The sequence below is a fragment of the Oncorhynchus keta genome, chromosome 9 (assembly GCF_023373465.1).
Source record: "Oncorhynchus keta strain PuntledgeMale-10-30-2019 chromosome 9, Oket_V2, whole genome shotgun sequence".
Classification (NCBI taxonomy): Eukaryota; Metazoa; Chordata; class Actinopteri; order Salmoniformes; family Salmonidae; genus Oncorhynchus; species Oncorhynchus keta.
The window spans coordinates 29,904,264-29,921,146 of record NC_068429.1 but is presented as its reverse complement, the minus strand read 5'-3'; the positions used below and the strand labels follow the sequence as shown (position 1 = coordinate 29,921,146).

Genomic DNA, 16,883 nt, shown 5'->3' with positions numbered 1-16,883 from the left:
TTACCTTTCTTTTTAACCACAGATCATATAAACTCACCATTTTCAGATATTTAAACACTGGTCTTGTGCTGGAGATAATGAACATAAGGTTAAAAAGTGGCATAATTGGCCTTTAACAAAATTAAACCAAATTATTAGGCTGATTTGTGATTAAGGCATAAGTGTCCCAAAAAATGTTTTTACAGGAAATGCAAATATGCACATATTTCATTAGTTATTAACTAATTTGCTCATTTTAATACAATATTTTGGGGGAAAACATATATTTGTATCTACATTCAACTGGTAAAAGATTATTATGATATGATTAAGGGGGACGGGGGACTTTTTGATAACCGTGTAAATCTCTCTCTAAATCACGTGCAGGACCATGCAGGGATTTGCAATCTTGCATGATGTCTACTTGGATACTAATTAGCGTTATCTAACCTGAGAGTAAATAGAGCCGAATATATTGATAGAAGTCGCCTTGTCCTAGAGAGATTTACATGGTTATCAAAACGTCACGCCCGGGTAAGCCTACACGAAACACAGTGCTTATTTTAATATAAGTGTTTCAGAAATCCCCAATGAGAAAATCAATGGCGAAAAAACTATTAGAACCATTTCCCTTTTTGACTGCTAGGTTTTGGGAGGGTATTATGATGCCTCCACTGTGGGGCTATATCTGCAACATGCCAATTTTATGGAAACACATCTCTGGCGGTTAAAGGCGTTATTGTTTTTATGTGAATTGTGAATATTTGCATGAAAATATGTGGCCAATTGATGGAATCCTAGCTAATGTTTGTATGTTTTGACCCTCAAGGGATATGCTAAGATTATTTTACAGTTAATCTATCAGTTTTTTTACACTAGCTGGTTTTATATAAATATTATAATAAAAATGCTCTAAATATTACCAGATAAATTATATGAATGGGCTGTAATATTAAATAAAATATATGTAACGCAGCATTAATGTGCTCGTCGGAACTAGGAGACTCGAAAATGTCCGACTAAATAACCAACCAGTTAGCACAAATCTCACATTTCCAAGTTTCCTAGTTCCGACTAGCACGTGAACGCGGCATAGTTCTTTGAGGAAAGTGAGCTGGGAACAGTAGAGGGTCAACGTGGGTTGATCCGAGCTCCGGTATCAATCTTTGATAAACAAAGAGTCAAACTTTACTCGGCACGGCTGTGCTGTGACTGGGTCAGAGATGGTAGGAGATAGTGATGGAGAAGAAAGTGAAGCAAGTATGGAGCATAGTGGTACAAATAAAGGGGGAGTAAGAAAGATAAAAATACAAAGAAAACTGGAGAGACAGGGAGTGGTGGTTTGAAAGGGAGCGAGAGGTCAATGGAGGCAGATATGAAGAAGAAAAGGACGTTTGAGGAGAGCAACATAGTTGCTAACAGCAACGGCAGTTCGGAGGTAGAGTGCCGAGGAAGGGCAAGATAAGTCGCGAGGGGAGTATAAAGTGATTCTGAAGTTTAGGGAGGAAGGGAAAGTTGGGCGGTTAGGTTGACGGCTGTTATAAAATAGTTGATTGGGGAAGTTGTCAAGGCTAACGTGTTAAGAGATGGGAGCTTGTTGGTGTTCTGTAAGGACATGGCGCAGAGGGAAAAAGCTCTGAGTGAAGCACATAGGTTGGTGTTGAGCAGCAGAGGTGATCAAGTAGGGAAGCAGTGGATTAAAGGGGTGATAACAGGAGTGCCTGTGAGTGTTAGCAAGTGACAACTTGAGACGAGGCGTTCTAGTAAATGTTCAAAGATGGCAAGCAACAAGGGATGGAGTTAGGGTAGGTAGGCTCTCTATTCTGTTACACTTCAAGGACCGGGTACTGCCAAATAAAGTAACCATAGGATATGAGTTATTATATACTGGGTGGTTTGAGCCCTGATTGTTGATTGGCTGACAGCCGTTGTATATCATACTGTATACCACGGGTACAACAACACCTTTCTTTTAACTGCTCTAATTACATTGGTAACGAGTTTCTAATCGCAGTAAGGCACCTCTGGGAGGTTCGAGATCTTATTTATAGTGGTAGTACTACAATGGAATGCTCAAACCCTGTTGGCTAATGAGCAGCAGTTCATTGTGGATATGCCAGATAAGCCTGATGTGATTTGGCTCAAACCAACTGTGAAGTTTATCATGCAGGGACATGTAGTGGTTCGTTGGGACAGAGATGTATGGGGGGTGCCACCTTCATAAAGCAAGGATGTAGTTATAGGATGCTAGGCAAAGGTATTGAACAGGATGTATGTGTGGTTGAGAGGAGGGGTGCTAGTGGTAGTGAACTACTATAATCCTTGTCAGATATTGGACCTGGAAGTGCTGGAGATGGTGGAGTGCTAGGATAGAGGTTAAGTGGTGTGGCCATTTTAATGCCCAGAACATGCTCGGGGGGTGCAAGTGATGGGAAATCTTACAGAAGATCTGGTGTGCCTGAATGATGGCTGAGGGACCAGGATTGATGTAGCCACAGGGAAAGAGACTGCCTTGGACCTCACTCTGGTATCTAGGTTTGGAAGGGCAAAGTGAGATCAGTTTCAGGAGCTGAGTGAGCAGGTGATGGCTCAGGTGGATATAAAGGGAATGTGGATAGTATGAATAGCTTTAGTGGGGGCAGCTACTGAGGCTATACCTTAGAGTTCACTTACTAACTTACTTCCTGGAGAGCAGGGAGCTAGTATTGCCACATCAGAGTGGGTTCAGGAAGGGGAGGGGAACTATGGACCCAGTGCTCTGCTTAGAAGCAGAGGTCAGGAAGGCTCAGTGAACAAGGAGACTGTTGTAGCTGTCGTTTCTGATGTGGAGGCCCAGACGGCATCCCCAGCCGCGCCCTCAGAGCATGCGCAGACCAGCTGGCCGGTGTGTTTACGGACATATTCAATCAATCCCTATACCAGTCTGCTGTTCCCACATGCTTCAAGAGGGCCACCATTGTTCCTGCTCCCAAGAAAGCTAAGGTAACTGAGCTAAACGACTACCGCCCCGTAGCACTCACTTCCGTCATCATGAAGTGCTTTGAGAGACTAGTCAAGGACCATATCACCTCCACCCTACCTGACACCCTAGACCCACTCCAATTTGCTTACCGCCCAAATAGGTCCACAGACGACGCAATCTCAACCACACTGCACACTGCCCTAACCCACCTGGACAAGAGGAATACCTATGTGAGAATGCTGTTCATCGACTACAGCTCGGCATTCAACACCATAGTACCCTCCAAGCTCGTCATCAAGCTCGAAGACCCTGGGTCTCGACCCCGCCCTGTGCAACTGGGTACTGGACTTCCTGACGGGCCGCCCCCAGGTGGTGAGGGTAGGCAACAACATCTCCTCCCCGCTGATCCTCAACACTGGGGCCCCACGAGGGTGCGATCTGAGCCCTCTCCTGTACTCCCTGTTCACCCACGACTGCGTGGCCACGCACGCCTCCAACTCAATCATCAAGTTTGCGGACGACACAACAGTGGTAGGCTTGATTACCAACAACGACGAGACGGCCTACAGAGAGGAGGTGAGGGCCCTCGGAGTGTGGTGTCAGGAAAATAACCTCACACTCAACGTCAACAAAACTAAGGAGATGATTGTGGACTTCAGGAAACAGCAGAGGGAACACCCCCCTATCCACATCGATGGAACAGTAGTGGAGAGGGTAGCAAGTTTTAAGTTCCTCGGCATACACATCACAGACAAACTGAATTGGTCCACTCACACTGACAGCGTCGTGAAGAAGGCGCAGCAGCGCCTCTTCAACCTCAGGAGGCTGAAGAAATTTGGCTTGTCACCAAAAGCACTCACAAACTTCTACAGATGCACAATTGAGAGCATCCTGGCGGGCTGTATCACCGCCTGGTACGGCAACTGCTCCGCCCTCAACCGTAAGGCTCTCCAGAGGGTAGTGAGGTCTGAACAACGCATCACCGGGGGCAAACTACCTGCCCTCCAGGACACCTACACCACCCGATGTTACAGGAAGGCCATAAAGATCATCAAGGACATCAACCACCCGAGCCACTGCCTGTTCACCCCGCTATCATCCAGAAGGCGAGGTCAGTACAGGTGCATCAAAGCTGGGACCGAGAGACTGAAAAACAGCTTCTATCTCAAGGCCATCAGACTGTTAAACAGCCACCACTAACATTGAGTGGCTGCTGCCAACACATTGTCATTGACACTGACCCAACTCCAGCCACTTTAATAATGGGAATTGATGGGAAATGATGTAAATATATCACTAGCCACTTTAAACAATGCTACCTTATATAATGTTACTTACCCTACATTATTCATCTCATATGCATACGTATATACTGTACTCTATATCATCGACTGCATCCTTATGTAATACATGTATCACTAGCCACTTTAACTATGCCACTTTGTTTACTTAGTCTACATACTCATCTCATATGTATATACTGTACTCGATACCATCTACTGTACCATCTACCATCTACTGTATGCTGCCCTGTACCATCACTCATTCATCACATGTACATATTCTTTATCTCCTTACACTGTGTATAAGACAGTAGTTTTGGAATTGTTAGTTAGATTACTTGTTGGTTATCACTGCATTGTCGGAACTAGAAGCACAAGCATTTCGCTACACTCGCATTAACATCTGCTAACCATGTGTATGTGACAAATAAAATTGGATTTGATTTGATTTGGAGATGAGGGGTTGTTCATAAAGCTTGATATTATGGAGGCAGGAGGAAGAACGTACAAATGGATAAATTATTTCCTGTTTGGAAGGTTTATCCAGGTGAGGGTGGGGACGTCTCTATCAGACATCTACCTGGTGGATAACGGTACACCGCAGGGTAGCGTGATTAGTCCTCTGTTCTCAATCATGATCAATGATTTTTACTCTCAGGTATGGCTGGATATTGGGAGGTCGTTATTTGTAGATGATGGGGCCTTATGGGAGAGGGGAAGTAATGTGCCATTACAGGAAGCAATTGAAGAGGTAGAACAGTGAGCATTAATGTGGGGATTCAGGTTCTCTCTAGAGATAACTTAGACAGTGTTTTTTACCAGGAGAAAGGTGGGAGATGAGGTACGCTTGAGGTTATATGGGAGAAACTTGGAGAGGGTGAGGGCCTTCGGGTTCCATGGGGTATACTTTGGCACTAGGCTGACCTGGGCAGAACACATTGAGAGAGTGGCAGGTAAGTGTAAGAAGGTGCTAAATGTGATGCGCTGTCTGACGGGGAAGGAGTGGGGGGACGGACCATGTATGTTGCATCGATCTGATCCGTAATAGACTATGGTAGCATAGAGTATGGTTCGGCAGCCCAAACCTTATTGGAAAGGCTAGATGTCATTCAGGGGCAAGGACTCAGAATATGTAGTGGGGTGTTTCGGACCTCCCCAGTGGCTGCACTACAGGTGGAGATGGGAGATTTGCCATTGCAGATTAGGAGACCGCAGCAGCAGCATTCTGCAAAAGGGATTTTACAGGCATGATGGAAAACATGAGCGAGCACAGAACACAAGCTTTGGGTGGGTAATACCCAGGCGAGGGAGGTGGGACTGTATGCAAGAGAGTTTAGTCCAACGGTACCTATTCCTGTAAATCCACCATGGCTACTCCCACCTTCAGTAGTTGATCTAGAAGTGTTGGAGAGACTATGGAAAGATAGGATGGGTGTTGATCCATCTTATTTGTTTAATAGATAGATGCATACTGTGTATCAGGATTTTATGGCCATTTACACAGATCATTCAAAAGATCCAAGGACAGGACGTACTGGGTCAGCATTTGAAGTGCAGGAATGTGGGGTGACAGTCAGGAAATGTACTTCAGATCATCTGGTTGTATACATGGCAGAGCTGATGGCCATACTGTTGGCCTTGCAATGTGTGGAGTAAGTCAAGCCAGACAGAGTAGTTATTTGCTCTGATTCATGTGCAGTGTTGATGAGTCTGCAGTCCTTTAGCTCACGTAGCAGACAAGACCTGCTTTATGATGTACTACAAACCCATGGCAGGATTAAACAGATGGGTATACAGATAAGATTTACTTGGTTCCCAGTCAGTGGAGGCTGCTGAGGTGAAGACTGCTCATAATAATGGCTGGAACGGAGCAAATGGAGGATTTACCACGAGCCTGTCCTCCTCAATTAAGGTACCACCAACCTCCTGTGGTCCCAGCCCATGTGGGGGTGGAGGGGAACTTGGTAGTTGATGTACCCGCTAAACAAGCACTTAGAAGTGGGGATGTTGTAGTTTCAATGAGCAAGGCAAAGGCAAAAGACCGATATGGACAGTGATGGTGCAGAGATGGCAGGAGCAGTGAAGTAGAGATACTAAGGGCAGGCAATGATGTTATATTTTTTCTAAGAGCAACGGGGCTTGCAAGTAGGATTTACTTTCTCTTGGTCTCTCGCCCACACTCCAGTTCAGTAGGTGGTGGTAAGACACAATAACATTGGATGCCAACCGCTGATAAACCCCACCGAAGAAGATCAGTTTGTCAGAAGTTACTACAACCACAAAGTCGCAATTGGCTATCACAAAACTTGTCTTAATTTAAGGTTAGGCATAATGTTAGCAGGGTGGTTAGGGTTCAAATACGATTTTTTTCAGATACATTTTTTAAATAGGCTGTGGTAACTAGTGAGCGAAAGATCGGGAAGAAAAATGGATTTCCGGAGTCTCTCCAACCAATAAGCGCATTCCACATGCGGACACCAAGCGCAGCATTCAGAGCATGCGAAAGGGTAGTGAACAAATGCGATTGGTGCTGATGGGGAAAGCAGTGAATCCGCGGCAGCACACAAGAACAAATAGACAGCGGACATCCACGAAGGCTGTATTTGTCAGACCTACCGCGTAACCACCTGCATTATCCAACTACAGAGACGCATTTTTTAAGTTATTGCCCCTTCAAAAAATTAAATAGTTTTGATAGTGGTATGAATTATCCGTATTTCATGGTTGTCTGGAACATTGTAGCGAACCGGCGAATTTGACGTGGGAAGGCATCGGTCTCCTAACAAGTGTGAGGACTAACAGCCACCATTTTCATTGCACGTCAGGTTATTTAGTGTTTGGGAAATCAAATACATTTCAAGATATTCGTATGAGTTTTTGGCAGCGTGAGTTTGGGGAAGACACAAAATAAGTGAGTAATCAGTGGGGGTTGTCGAGGTTTCAGCTAACGTTAGCGAGCTAGTGTGTGACCTCGCACAGATACTCAGCATGGAGAACGCTCACACAAAGACAGTGGAGGAAGTTTACAGCCATTTCAACGTGAACGAAAGCACAGGTCTAGGTTTAGACCAGGTGAAGAGGCAGCGGGAAAAATGGGGACCTAACGGTGAGTAACATGTTGCTGAAATGTGATATCCCTTCCCTGGCCACACGGTGTACGGCCTGCTAAACTCGCTACGCCGCTGGCATTCTTCAGCAACCGGCTTGTTTGAACGAAATGCTGACGTCACGAACATGTACAGTCTCGTGTGTTGAAACAATTTCAGTGAACGAGCTAAAGCAAAATGCTGTACATTTAAAGTGGTCAGCCTGTTCTAAACGATGTTCAGTATGTCTTATGTTTGTCTTCCAGTCCACGTCAATTTAATGTATTTTCCCCTTTGAAACTCTTATTCGTAATCGGATAACTTATTTTCGGTTGTAACCTTCCTCTCTCTCTCACTGTTGTCCTCTATTTCTGGTGTGGTATCCTTTGGATGAATCGCAGAATTGCCTGCTGAGGAGGGTAAGTAAATCGTTCTAATTTTTTTTGTTAATTTACTTTTTATAGGTATCCAATTATTTGGATGCAATCAAACCCTCTTCTTTTCTTAGGAAAGTCTTTATGGGAACTGGTAGCTGAACAGTTTGGAGATCTACTTGTGAGGATTCTTCTTCTTGCGGCCTGCATATCCTTTGTAAGTATATAATTACTTTATTGAAATGAGGATGATGGTATGCTTCATATGTCCAGAATAAGTGTATGAGCATAATTGTTGGGGAACACACAAATCCCCTCTAGGGCAGATGGCACTGAAGAGTGTTTTCTTAAGAAATTGCTAAATCCTGTGTCTCCATTAGGCCTCATATCGGTTTTGTATGGTATCTGACTGTCTATTCCGGTGAAAATGTGATGTTATGTGAATGTAATGCATTCATCCAATAATTTAGGGATAATTGGCTGTTGCACCTACTTGTAATGTCATTACATCCTAGTCTGCTATGTTGAGAACATCATTGATTGAGTTTCTAGTTGTTAGTGAGTCACTGGTCGTCAGCCAATTTCTTGCACCTATTTGGAGCCTCCTTTTCCTGCTGTTGCCCAATTATGCCTAATTTACTCCTTTTAGGCCCCATCATATCCCTTCTATTGAAGTCCTTCAGGGGAAGCAGTTGATCTGGACATAAACAATGTTTGGGTTATGTCACAAGTGGCCTCACTAGTGGTGATCCTGGTGAGTGCCAAGTTCACCTCTCTGTGACCCCATTTCCCTTCCTGTTGGCTCGTATTCAACGCCACATCACTGTAGATATCACCAGCAGCGGGGACAGTCACACACAGTGATGTTCAGGAATCTGGCCTGTAAATCACATCCAGCAGTGGCCGGGTCTCTCTCTCACACACACACACACACGAGAGTCCTAAACGTGCTTGAGCTGTCAAGATGTTCACATTTTCATTGTCATTTGTTGCGATAGGCTGTACCTCTAACTGGGTGAAGAGGAGAATCCTAGTATATGACATTTCTAGTTCTGGCCTAGATTCTGATTGAGGAGACAACTTACTTCTTAACCTGTTGTTCTGAAATGGTCTTTGAGCAACAATAGACTCATTCACTGGATAAGATTTGATGATATGGGACTGATGCTGTCATTACTCTAAACACATTTACCAATACATGGTAGTGAGATGCTTTCAATCCTCTATTCATTGCGCAAATGAGTCATATTATTGACTTTTAACGCCAGAGAGCTTGACAAGGATAATTAGGTGGGCTCTGAGTAGAGGTCGACCGATTATGGTTTTTCAACGCCGATACTGATTATTGGAGGACCCAAAAAAAACGGATACTGATTAATCGGCCAATTTTTATTTATTTATTTGTAATAATGCCAATTACAACAATACTGAATGAACACTTACTATAACTTAATATAATACATCAATAAAATCAATTTAGCCTCAAATAAATAATGAAACGTTCAATTTGGTTTAAATAATGCATAAACTAAGTGTTGAAGAATGTAAAAGTGCAATATGTGCCATGTAAGAAAGCTTACGTTTAAGTTCCTTGCTCAGAACATGAGAACATATGAAAGCTGGTGGTTCCTTTTAACATGAGACTTCAATATTCCCAGGTAAGAAGTTTTAGGTTGTAGTTATTATAGGACTGTTTCTCGCTATACGATTTCGTATTTCATATACCTTTGACTATTGGATGTTTTTATAGGCACTTTACTATTGCCAGTGTAACAGTGTAGCTTCCATCCCTCTCCTCTCCCTACCTGGGCTCGAACCAGGAACACATCGATAACAGCCATCCTTGAAGCAGCGTTACGCATGCAGAGCAAGGGGAACAACTACTCCAAGCGAGTGAAGTTTGAAACGCCATTAGCGCGCACCCCGCTAACTAACTAGCCATTTCACATTGGTTACACAAGCCTCATCTCGGGAGTTGATAGGCTTGAAGTCATAAACAGCTGCCGGTAAACGCACGAAAATGCCGTTTGAATGAATGCTTACGAACCTGCTGGTGCCTACCATCGCTCAGTCAGACTGCTCTATCAAATCATACTTAATTATAACATAATAACACACATACGAGCCTTAGGTCATTAATATGGTAGAATCTGTAAACTATCATCTCGAAAACAAGACGTTTATTCTTTCAGTGAAATACGGAACCGTTCTGTATTTTATGTAACGGGTGGCATCCATAAGTTTAAATATTGCTGTTACATTGCACAACCTTCGCTGTTATGTCATAATTACGTAAAATTCTGGCGAATTAGGCGGCCCAAACTGTTGCATATACACTGACTCTGCGTGCAATGAACGCAAGAGAAGTGACACTTTCATCTGGTTAATATTGCCTTCTAACTTGGATTTTGTTTTGCTAAATATGCAGTTTTAAAAATATATAATTCTGTGTATTGATTTTAAGAAAGGCATTGATGTTCATGGTTAGGTACAAATTGGAGCAACAATACGCACCCCATCGATTATATGCAACGCAGGACACGCTAGATAAACTAGTAATATCATCAACCATGTGTAGTTAACTATCAATTATGATTGATTTTTTTATAAGTTTAAGGCTAGCTAGCAAATTACCTTGGCTTACTGCATTCTCTTAACAGGCAGGCTCCTCGTGGAGTGCAATGAGGCAGGTGGTTAGAGCGTTGGACTAGTTAACTGTAAGGTTGCAAGATTGAATCCCCCGAGCTGACAAGGTAAAATCTGTCGTTCTGCCCCTGAACAAGGCAGTTAAGTTAACTCACCGTTCCTAGGCCGTCATTGAGAATAAGAATGCGTTCTTAACTTGCCTAGTTAAATAAAGGTGTATAAAAAGAATCGGACAAATCTGTGTCCAAAAATACCCTAATTACTTGGCCATTCTGATTAATCGATCAACCTCTAGCTCTGACTTAATGATGCTGAGGCCTCTAGTGTACTCTACTGCCTGAGCGCAGAGCCAATCTCCCTGTTCATGATTGACTGTCGGAGACATCAAAATAAAATAATAGGATGTGTTTTTTTTCTCTCTTCATTCAAAGAAGTGGTCATTCCATAGCATACAAGTTCAAGCTTGGCCTTTATGAGCACTGTTGTGTGGGAAGCTACCGCTCTAGCCCTAGTGTAGCCTAGTTTGAGATTTCTAGGGATTTCTAGAGATTTCTTTTTCTTTTCAGTAATTTCTACTGTTGTTCCCTCTATCTCCAAGTCATTTCTATGAGGTAAAGAGGTTGGGCCTCAGCAGATGAAATTGTTTATTTTCTGTTATGTAATGTGGTTATTCAAACCACTGGTTTAAACTCATGCATCCTATTTCAGTGGCTGAGAAGGACTTAATGGAAATTAACACCACTTTAAAGAGCAGTCACTCACTGTTGAGAGGACAAAATGCTTCGCTAGAGACTGGATGCCTGAACAGGGTAGAGTTGTGTGGTGCTTTGAAATGGCATGTTCATGATTAGATTTGATTGATGTAGCTGAAAGTCCTGCAGCTGACATAACAATTAGGTGTTTGATGGGCTTGTGCTGACAATCACACTTTCAGCCCTGACGAGCATTGTCACTCTCCAACTGCTACTTTTCACCCAAATTGAATTACTTACTGTTACCAAGTGATTGCCTTTGCTCTGGTTTTGCAATAGTGCTCCAGGCTCTTATCTTGACCCTTGCCTCTGGCTCGCCTCGTCTCCGCCACACCCTAAAGCTGGTATAACTGACACATTGATATCTGCAACTGCAGGGCATAAAATGAATGTATTTCTTTTGTATTGCTGTCTGACTTGTCTGCCTGTTTCAGGTGCTGGCCTGGTTTGAGGAGGGAGAGGAGACCATCACAGCCTTCGTGGAGCCTTTTGTAATTTTGCTGATTCTGATAGCAAATGCCATTGTGGGTGTCTGGCAGGTAAGCAGATCTTTTTTTACAACCCTTTTCTTTTAATATGATGAACTTGGTTATTTTTTGGTTTGATAGACTGTCTCACCCTAAGAGGAATATAATTAATAGTAGTAGGCCTAGCTTATGATAGGATCAGGCCATATCTACAGATAACCGATTGCCTCATTCACTATAAATTGAGGGAATTGATTGTGTGTGTGGAAGAAGCTGAAATTTATGTACAAATTGTAGCAAAGCTGTTTTTCCTCTGGCTGGTTTAATGAGTTTCAAGGTCACTCCAGTTAGTAACAACCATTAGTTGCCTGTGATTGGTCACTGAGCTGGTTCCCCTGATGGCAGGGATTGGATCCCAGGAAGAGGGTTTGGAGGGATCCCTGTGGACATCCTCCTGCCAGTTAAACGCCTGCCTGCCCAAACCAATCCGCCGAACCACAGGGAGAGAAAATGCCATGAATATAAAAACAGTTCAAAATAGAACCAAGCTCAGAGTGACACCAGAGGCTATTCTTCTCAGTCCTTTATGGCACAGGAGAATGAACATATACACTGGGTATATAGCTAGGCCTACACAGTGCCTTTGGAAAGTATTCAGAACCCTTGACTTTTTCCACATTTTGTTACGTTACAGCCTTATTCCAAAATGTATTACAATTTTTTTTATCATCAATCTACACACTACCCCATAATGACAAGGCAATGTTTAAAAAGATAATAAATGTACATTTTACATAAGTAATCAGACCCTTTATTCAGTACTTTGTTGAAGCACTGTTGGCAGCGATTACAGCATCGAGTCTTCTTGGGTATGATGCTACAAGCTTGGCACATGTATTTGTGGAGTTTCTCCCCTTCCTCTCTGCAGTTCCTCACTAGATCTGTCATGTTGGATGGGTAGAGTTGCTGCACAGCTATTTTCAGGTCTCCAGAGATGTTCGATCGAGTTAAAGTCCGGGCTCTGGCTGGGCCGCTCAAGGAATATTCAGAGACTTGTCCCGAAGCCACTAATGCGTTATTTTGGCTGTGTGCTTAGGGTTGTTGGAAGGTGAACCTTCACCCCAGTTTGAGCTGCTGAGCGCTCTGGAGCAGGTTTTAATCAATGATCTCTCTACTTTTCGTTCATCTTTCCCTTGATCCTGACTGGTCTCCCAGTCCTGCCAAATAGTTAAACCTGGGTTTCATTGGACCAGAGAATCTTGTTTCTCATGGTTTGAGAGTCCTTTACGTGCCTTTTGGCAAACTACAAGCGGCTGTGGTGGCTTCCATCTGGTCACTCTACCATAAAGGCCTGATTGGTGGAGTGCTACAGAGATGGTTGTCGTTCTGGAAGGTTCTCCCATCTCCACAGACGAATTCTGGAACTTTGTCAGAGTGACCATCGGGTTCTTGGTCACCTCCTTGACTAAGGCCCTTCTCCCCCAATTGCTCAGTTTGGCCGGGCGGCTAACTCTAGGAAGAGTCTTGGTTGATCCAAACTTCTTCCATTTTAAGAATGATAGAGGCCACTGTGTTCTTGGGGACCTTCAATGCTGCAGACATTTGTTGATACCCTTCCCCAGATCTGTGCCTCGACACAATCCTGTCTCGGCGCTCTAAGGACAATTCCTTCGACCTCATGGCATGGTTTTTGCCCTGAAGTCAACTGTGTGCCTTTCAAATCATGTCCAATCAATTGAATTTACCACAGGTGGACTCCAATCAAGTTGTAGAAACATCTCAAGGAGGATCAATGGAAACAGGATGCACCTGTGCTCAATTTCTCATAGCGAAGGGTTTGAAAGCTGTTTTTACTTTTAATACATTTGCAAAAATTCTAAACTGTTTTTACTTTGTCATAATGGGGTATTTTGTGTAGATTGCTGAGGATTTTTTTTTTTTTACTAAGGTTAAGTATCAAAATGTGGGGAAGGGGTCTGAATCATTTCTGAATGCACTGTATGCATCTATCTACACACAATACCCCATGATGACAAAGCGAAAAATAGATTTAGACATTTTAGCAAATTATTAAAATAAAGACCCCTTATTTACATATGTATTCAGACCCGTTGCTACTGTATGAGACTAGAAATTGAGCTCAGGTGTATCCTGTTTCCATTGATCATCCTTGAGCTGTTTCTTCAACTTGATTGGAGTCTAATTCCATATTAATGCCCATGATTTTTGAATGAGACATTCGACAAGCAGGTGTCCACATACTTTTGGTCATGTAGTGTGTGTGAATACAGCACGTTACTTTGATCTGTGGTAATAAAAAAAAAAATGAAGATTATATATAATCAAACTCAGTAAAAAAAGAAACGTCCTCTCACTTTCAACTGCGCTTATTTTAAGCAAACTTAACATGTGTAAATATTTGTATGAACATAACAAGATTCAACAACTGAGACATAAACTGAACAATTCCGCAGACATTGACTAGCAGAAATGGAGTAATGTGTCCCTGAACAAAGGGGGAGTCAAAATCAAAAGTAACAGTAAGTATCTGGTGTGGCCACCAGCTGCATTAAGCACTGCAGTGCATCTGAACTGCACCAGTTTTGCCAGTTCCTGCTGTGAGATATTACCCCACTCTTCCATCAAGGCACTTGCAAGTTCAGGCATTTCTGGGGTTTGGCCCTAGCCCTCACCCTCTGATCAAACAGGTGCCAGACTTGCTCAATGGGGATTGAGATCCGCGTTCTTCGCTGGCCATGGCAGAACACTGACATTCCTGTCTTGCAGGAAATCATGCACAAAACAACCAGTATGGCTGGTGGCATTGTCATGCTGGAGTGTCATGTCAGGATGAGCCTGCAGGTAGGGTACCACATGAGGGAGGAGGAGGTCTTCCCTGTAACGCACAGAGTTGCGATTGCCTGCAATGACAACAAGCTCAGTCCGATGATGCTGTGACACAATGCCCCAGACACACCGCCCCTCCACCTCCAAATCGATCCTGCTTCAGAGTACATGCCTCGGTGTAACGCTCATTCCTTCGACGATAAACGCGAATCCCACCATCACCCCTGGTGAGACAAAACTGCGACTCGTCAGTGAAGAGCACTTTTAGCCAGTCCTGTGTGGTCCAGCGACGGTGGATTTGTGCCCATGGGAGATGTTGTTGTCGGTGATGTCTGGTGAGGACCTGCCTTACAACAGGCCTACAAGCCCCCAGTCCAGCCTCTCACAGCCTATTGCGGACAGTCTGAGCACTGATGGAGGGACTGTGCGTTCCTAGTGTAACTTGGGCAGTTGTTGTTGCCATCCTGTACCTGTCCTGCAGGTGTGATCTTTGGATGTACCGATGCTGTGCAGGTGTTGATCCACGTTGTCTGCCACTGTGAGGATCAGCTGTCCGTCGGGTCTCCCTGTAGCGCCGTCTTAGTCGTCTCGCAGTACGGACATTGCAATTTAATGCCCTGGCCATATCTGCAGTTCTCATGCCACCTTGCAGCATGCATAAGGCACGTTCAGGCAGGTGAGTAGGGACCCTGGGCATCTTTATTTTGGTGTTTTTCAGAGTCAGTAGAAAGGACTTTTTAGTGTCCTAAGTTTTCATAACTGACCTTATTTGCTACCGTCTGTAAGCTGTTAGTGTCTTAACGTTCAACCCACAGGTGCATGTTCATAAATTGTTTATGGTTCATTGAACAAGCATGGGAAACAGTGTTAAAACCCTTTACAATGAAGATCTGTGAAGTTATTTGGATTTTTACAAATTTTCTTTGAAAGACAGGGTCCTGAAAAAGGGACTGACTGACTTTGCTGATTAGTATACATTTCCTCAAAGAACTTACGACTGATGTGATTGTCCCACCTAGCTAGCTTAAGGTGAATGTTCTAGACCACACAGTTTAACTGAGAGGGACAGAATGTTGGAAAGCATTTCACGAGCCACACACTGTACTGAGCGGCAGAGGTGTGTTCAGTGGCAGTGTGAACTGTGCAGCCAATTGTTCTCAAATGAGAGCCGAGAAGGGGCTTGGTGTGAATTACAATGAGTCTTTTTGAAGTGTGGGTAATCTCATTTACATCCTGCACATAAAGAAAAATACTTGGCTCTCAATTAGAGGTTTGTCCAAGCCACAGTATCCAGGGTGTATTCTGAATTGAATGACTCACCACAGGGTTCTATGGCTAGAGACAGATTTCATTCTCTTGGATGAGGAATATAGTCCACAGTTTGGCAGGATGCAAAAGCCATATGGCAAGAAAGACTTCTGTACTAAACTTGAGTAGTCAATGACACCACTGACCAAAAATATATAACTAGCTAAACAGACAGACTGTATGGACCTGCTTTAATGGGATTCCTTCCAGCTGTGGGTGGACATTTGCTCAACAGGACACTCTTTCTAGTTGTCTTATCACCTCTAAATCTTGTTGCCATGCGCACGGCGGGTGCTAGGAGTCCCTGTGCCCATCAAGCAGCGATCCGCTCTTGCCTCTGCTCCCACTCGGATTGAAAAAGAAAGCAGAAAGGTAATTAGGTTGTGTGCCTACAAGCCTGCTCCTGCTTCCAAGGTGCACACAGCCAAATCAATAATCCATCCGGTCCATGACTGGCCACTTGACCGCCCTGGGCTTTGCCAGAAGTCTAGAGGAAACAACAAGCAGAGAGACATACCCGTACAACGATACAGGTAGTGTCAGTGAGACTTTTCTTTTACCCCTAAAAGGACCCAAGACTGAGGAGGGAAAACTTGGCATGTGGGTGGAAAAGGGGGGGCATGGGGTTTCAGGCCAGTCAGGGTAATGAATGGAGACTAAAATAAAACTAAGGAGGAGAAAGTGGGACGAGGGTTTCTGCATTAGTGAGAAACGAAGGCAGGAAGGGAAAATAGGACCTCTTTTCTCTCTGCTCCTGACCTGGGGATTCCAGTGGGATGTTTGCGCTATCTTTAGCCTAAATGGGGAGTTATCTAGTTAGATCTGGCGTTTTACAATGACAACTCAATACAGGCTACTCCTTTCTCATAACCAAAGTTTTACTATCCAACTCCATTCCCCTCGGCATCTAGGGATTTCTGGACTTCTCTTGCATCTCGACTAGAGTGACTAGAATCACACATCTTCCACAATTCTTGCAGTACCTTAAACATCTGTTGGTTTCCAGTGTTTTTTTTTTCTGGCTTGGGTTTTAAGTGACACAAGCATTTTTGAACAGCTGGGGCTAAAAAACCTTGGTTTGCGAGTTATAAAGCGTCAAAGCTCATGAGACCTGATTCATCCCGTCGAGACGGAGTACTCCAGCGTTGCACACATTGATGACGAATAGTCCTGCTAGAG

General features: G+C 43.8%; 1 protein-coding gene across 4 annotated transcripts in view; it reads left to right on the top strand.

Annotated features, from left to right (window-relative positions):
• Positions 1-6,478: 6,478 nt before the first annotated feature.
• The window catches only part of LOC118387472 (sarcoplasmic/endoplasmic reticulum calcium ATPase 2), a 52,002-nt gene continuing 41,597 nt past the window's right edge, over positions 6,479-16,883 (top strand). For 3 of the 4 annotated variants that reach the window (XR_004826418.2, XM_035775866.2, XM_052525651.1), the window contains exons 1-4: positions 6,479-7,330; positions 7,712-7,729; positions 7,819-7,901; positions 11,517-11,621. Coding sequence is in view for 3 of the 4 variants with exons in the window: in XM_035775866.2 (XP_035631759.1) it covers positions 7,213-7,330; positions 7,712-7,729; positions 7,819-7,901; positions 11,517-11,621 (324 nt within the window). In the remaining variant the exon portion in view is untranslated. Of the gene's footprint in view, positions 7,331-7,711; positions 7,730-7,818; positions 7,902-8,353; positions 8,439-11,516; positions 11,622-16,883 lie in introns of those variants that run through there. The other variant, XM_035775867.2, reaches the window with a different exon arrangement.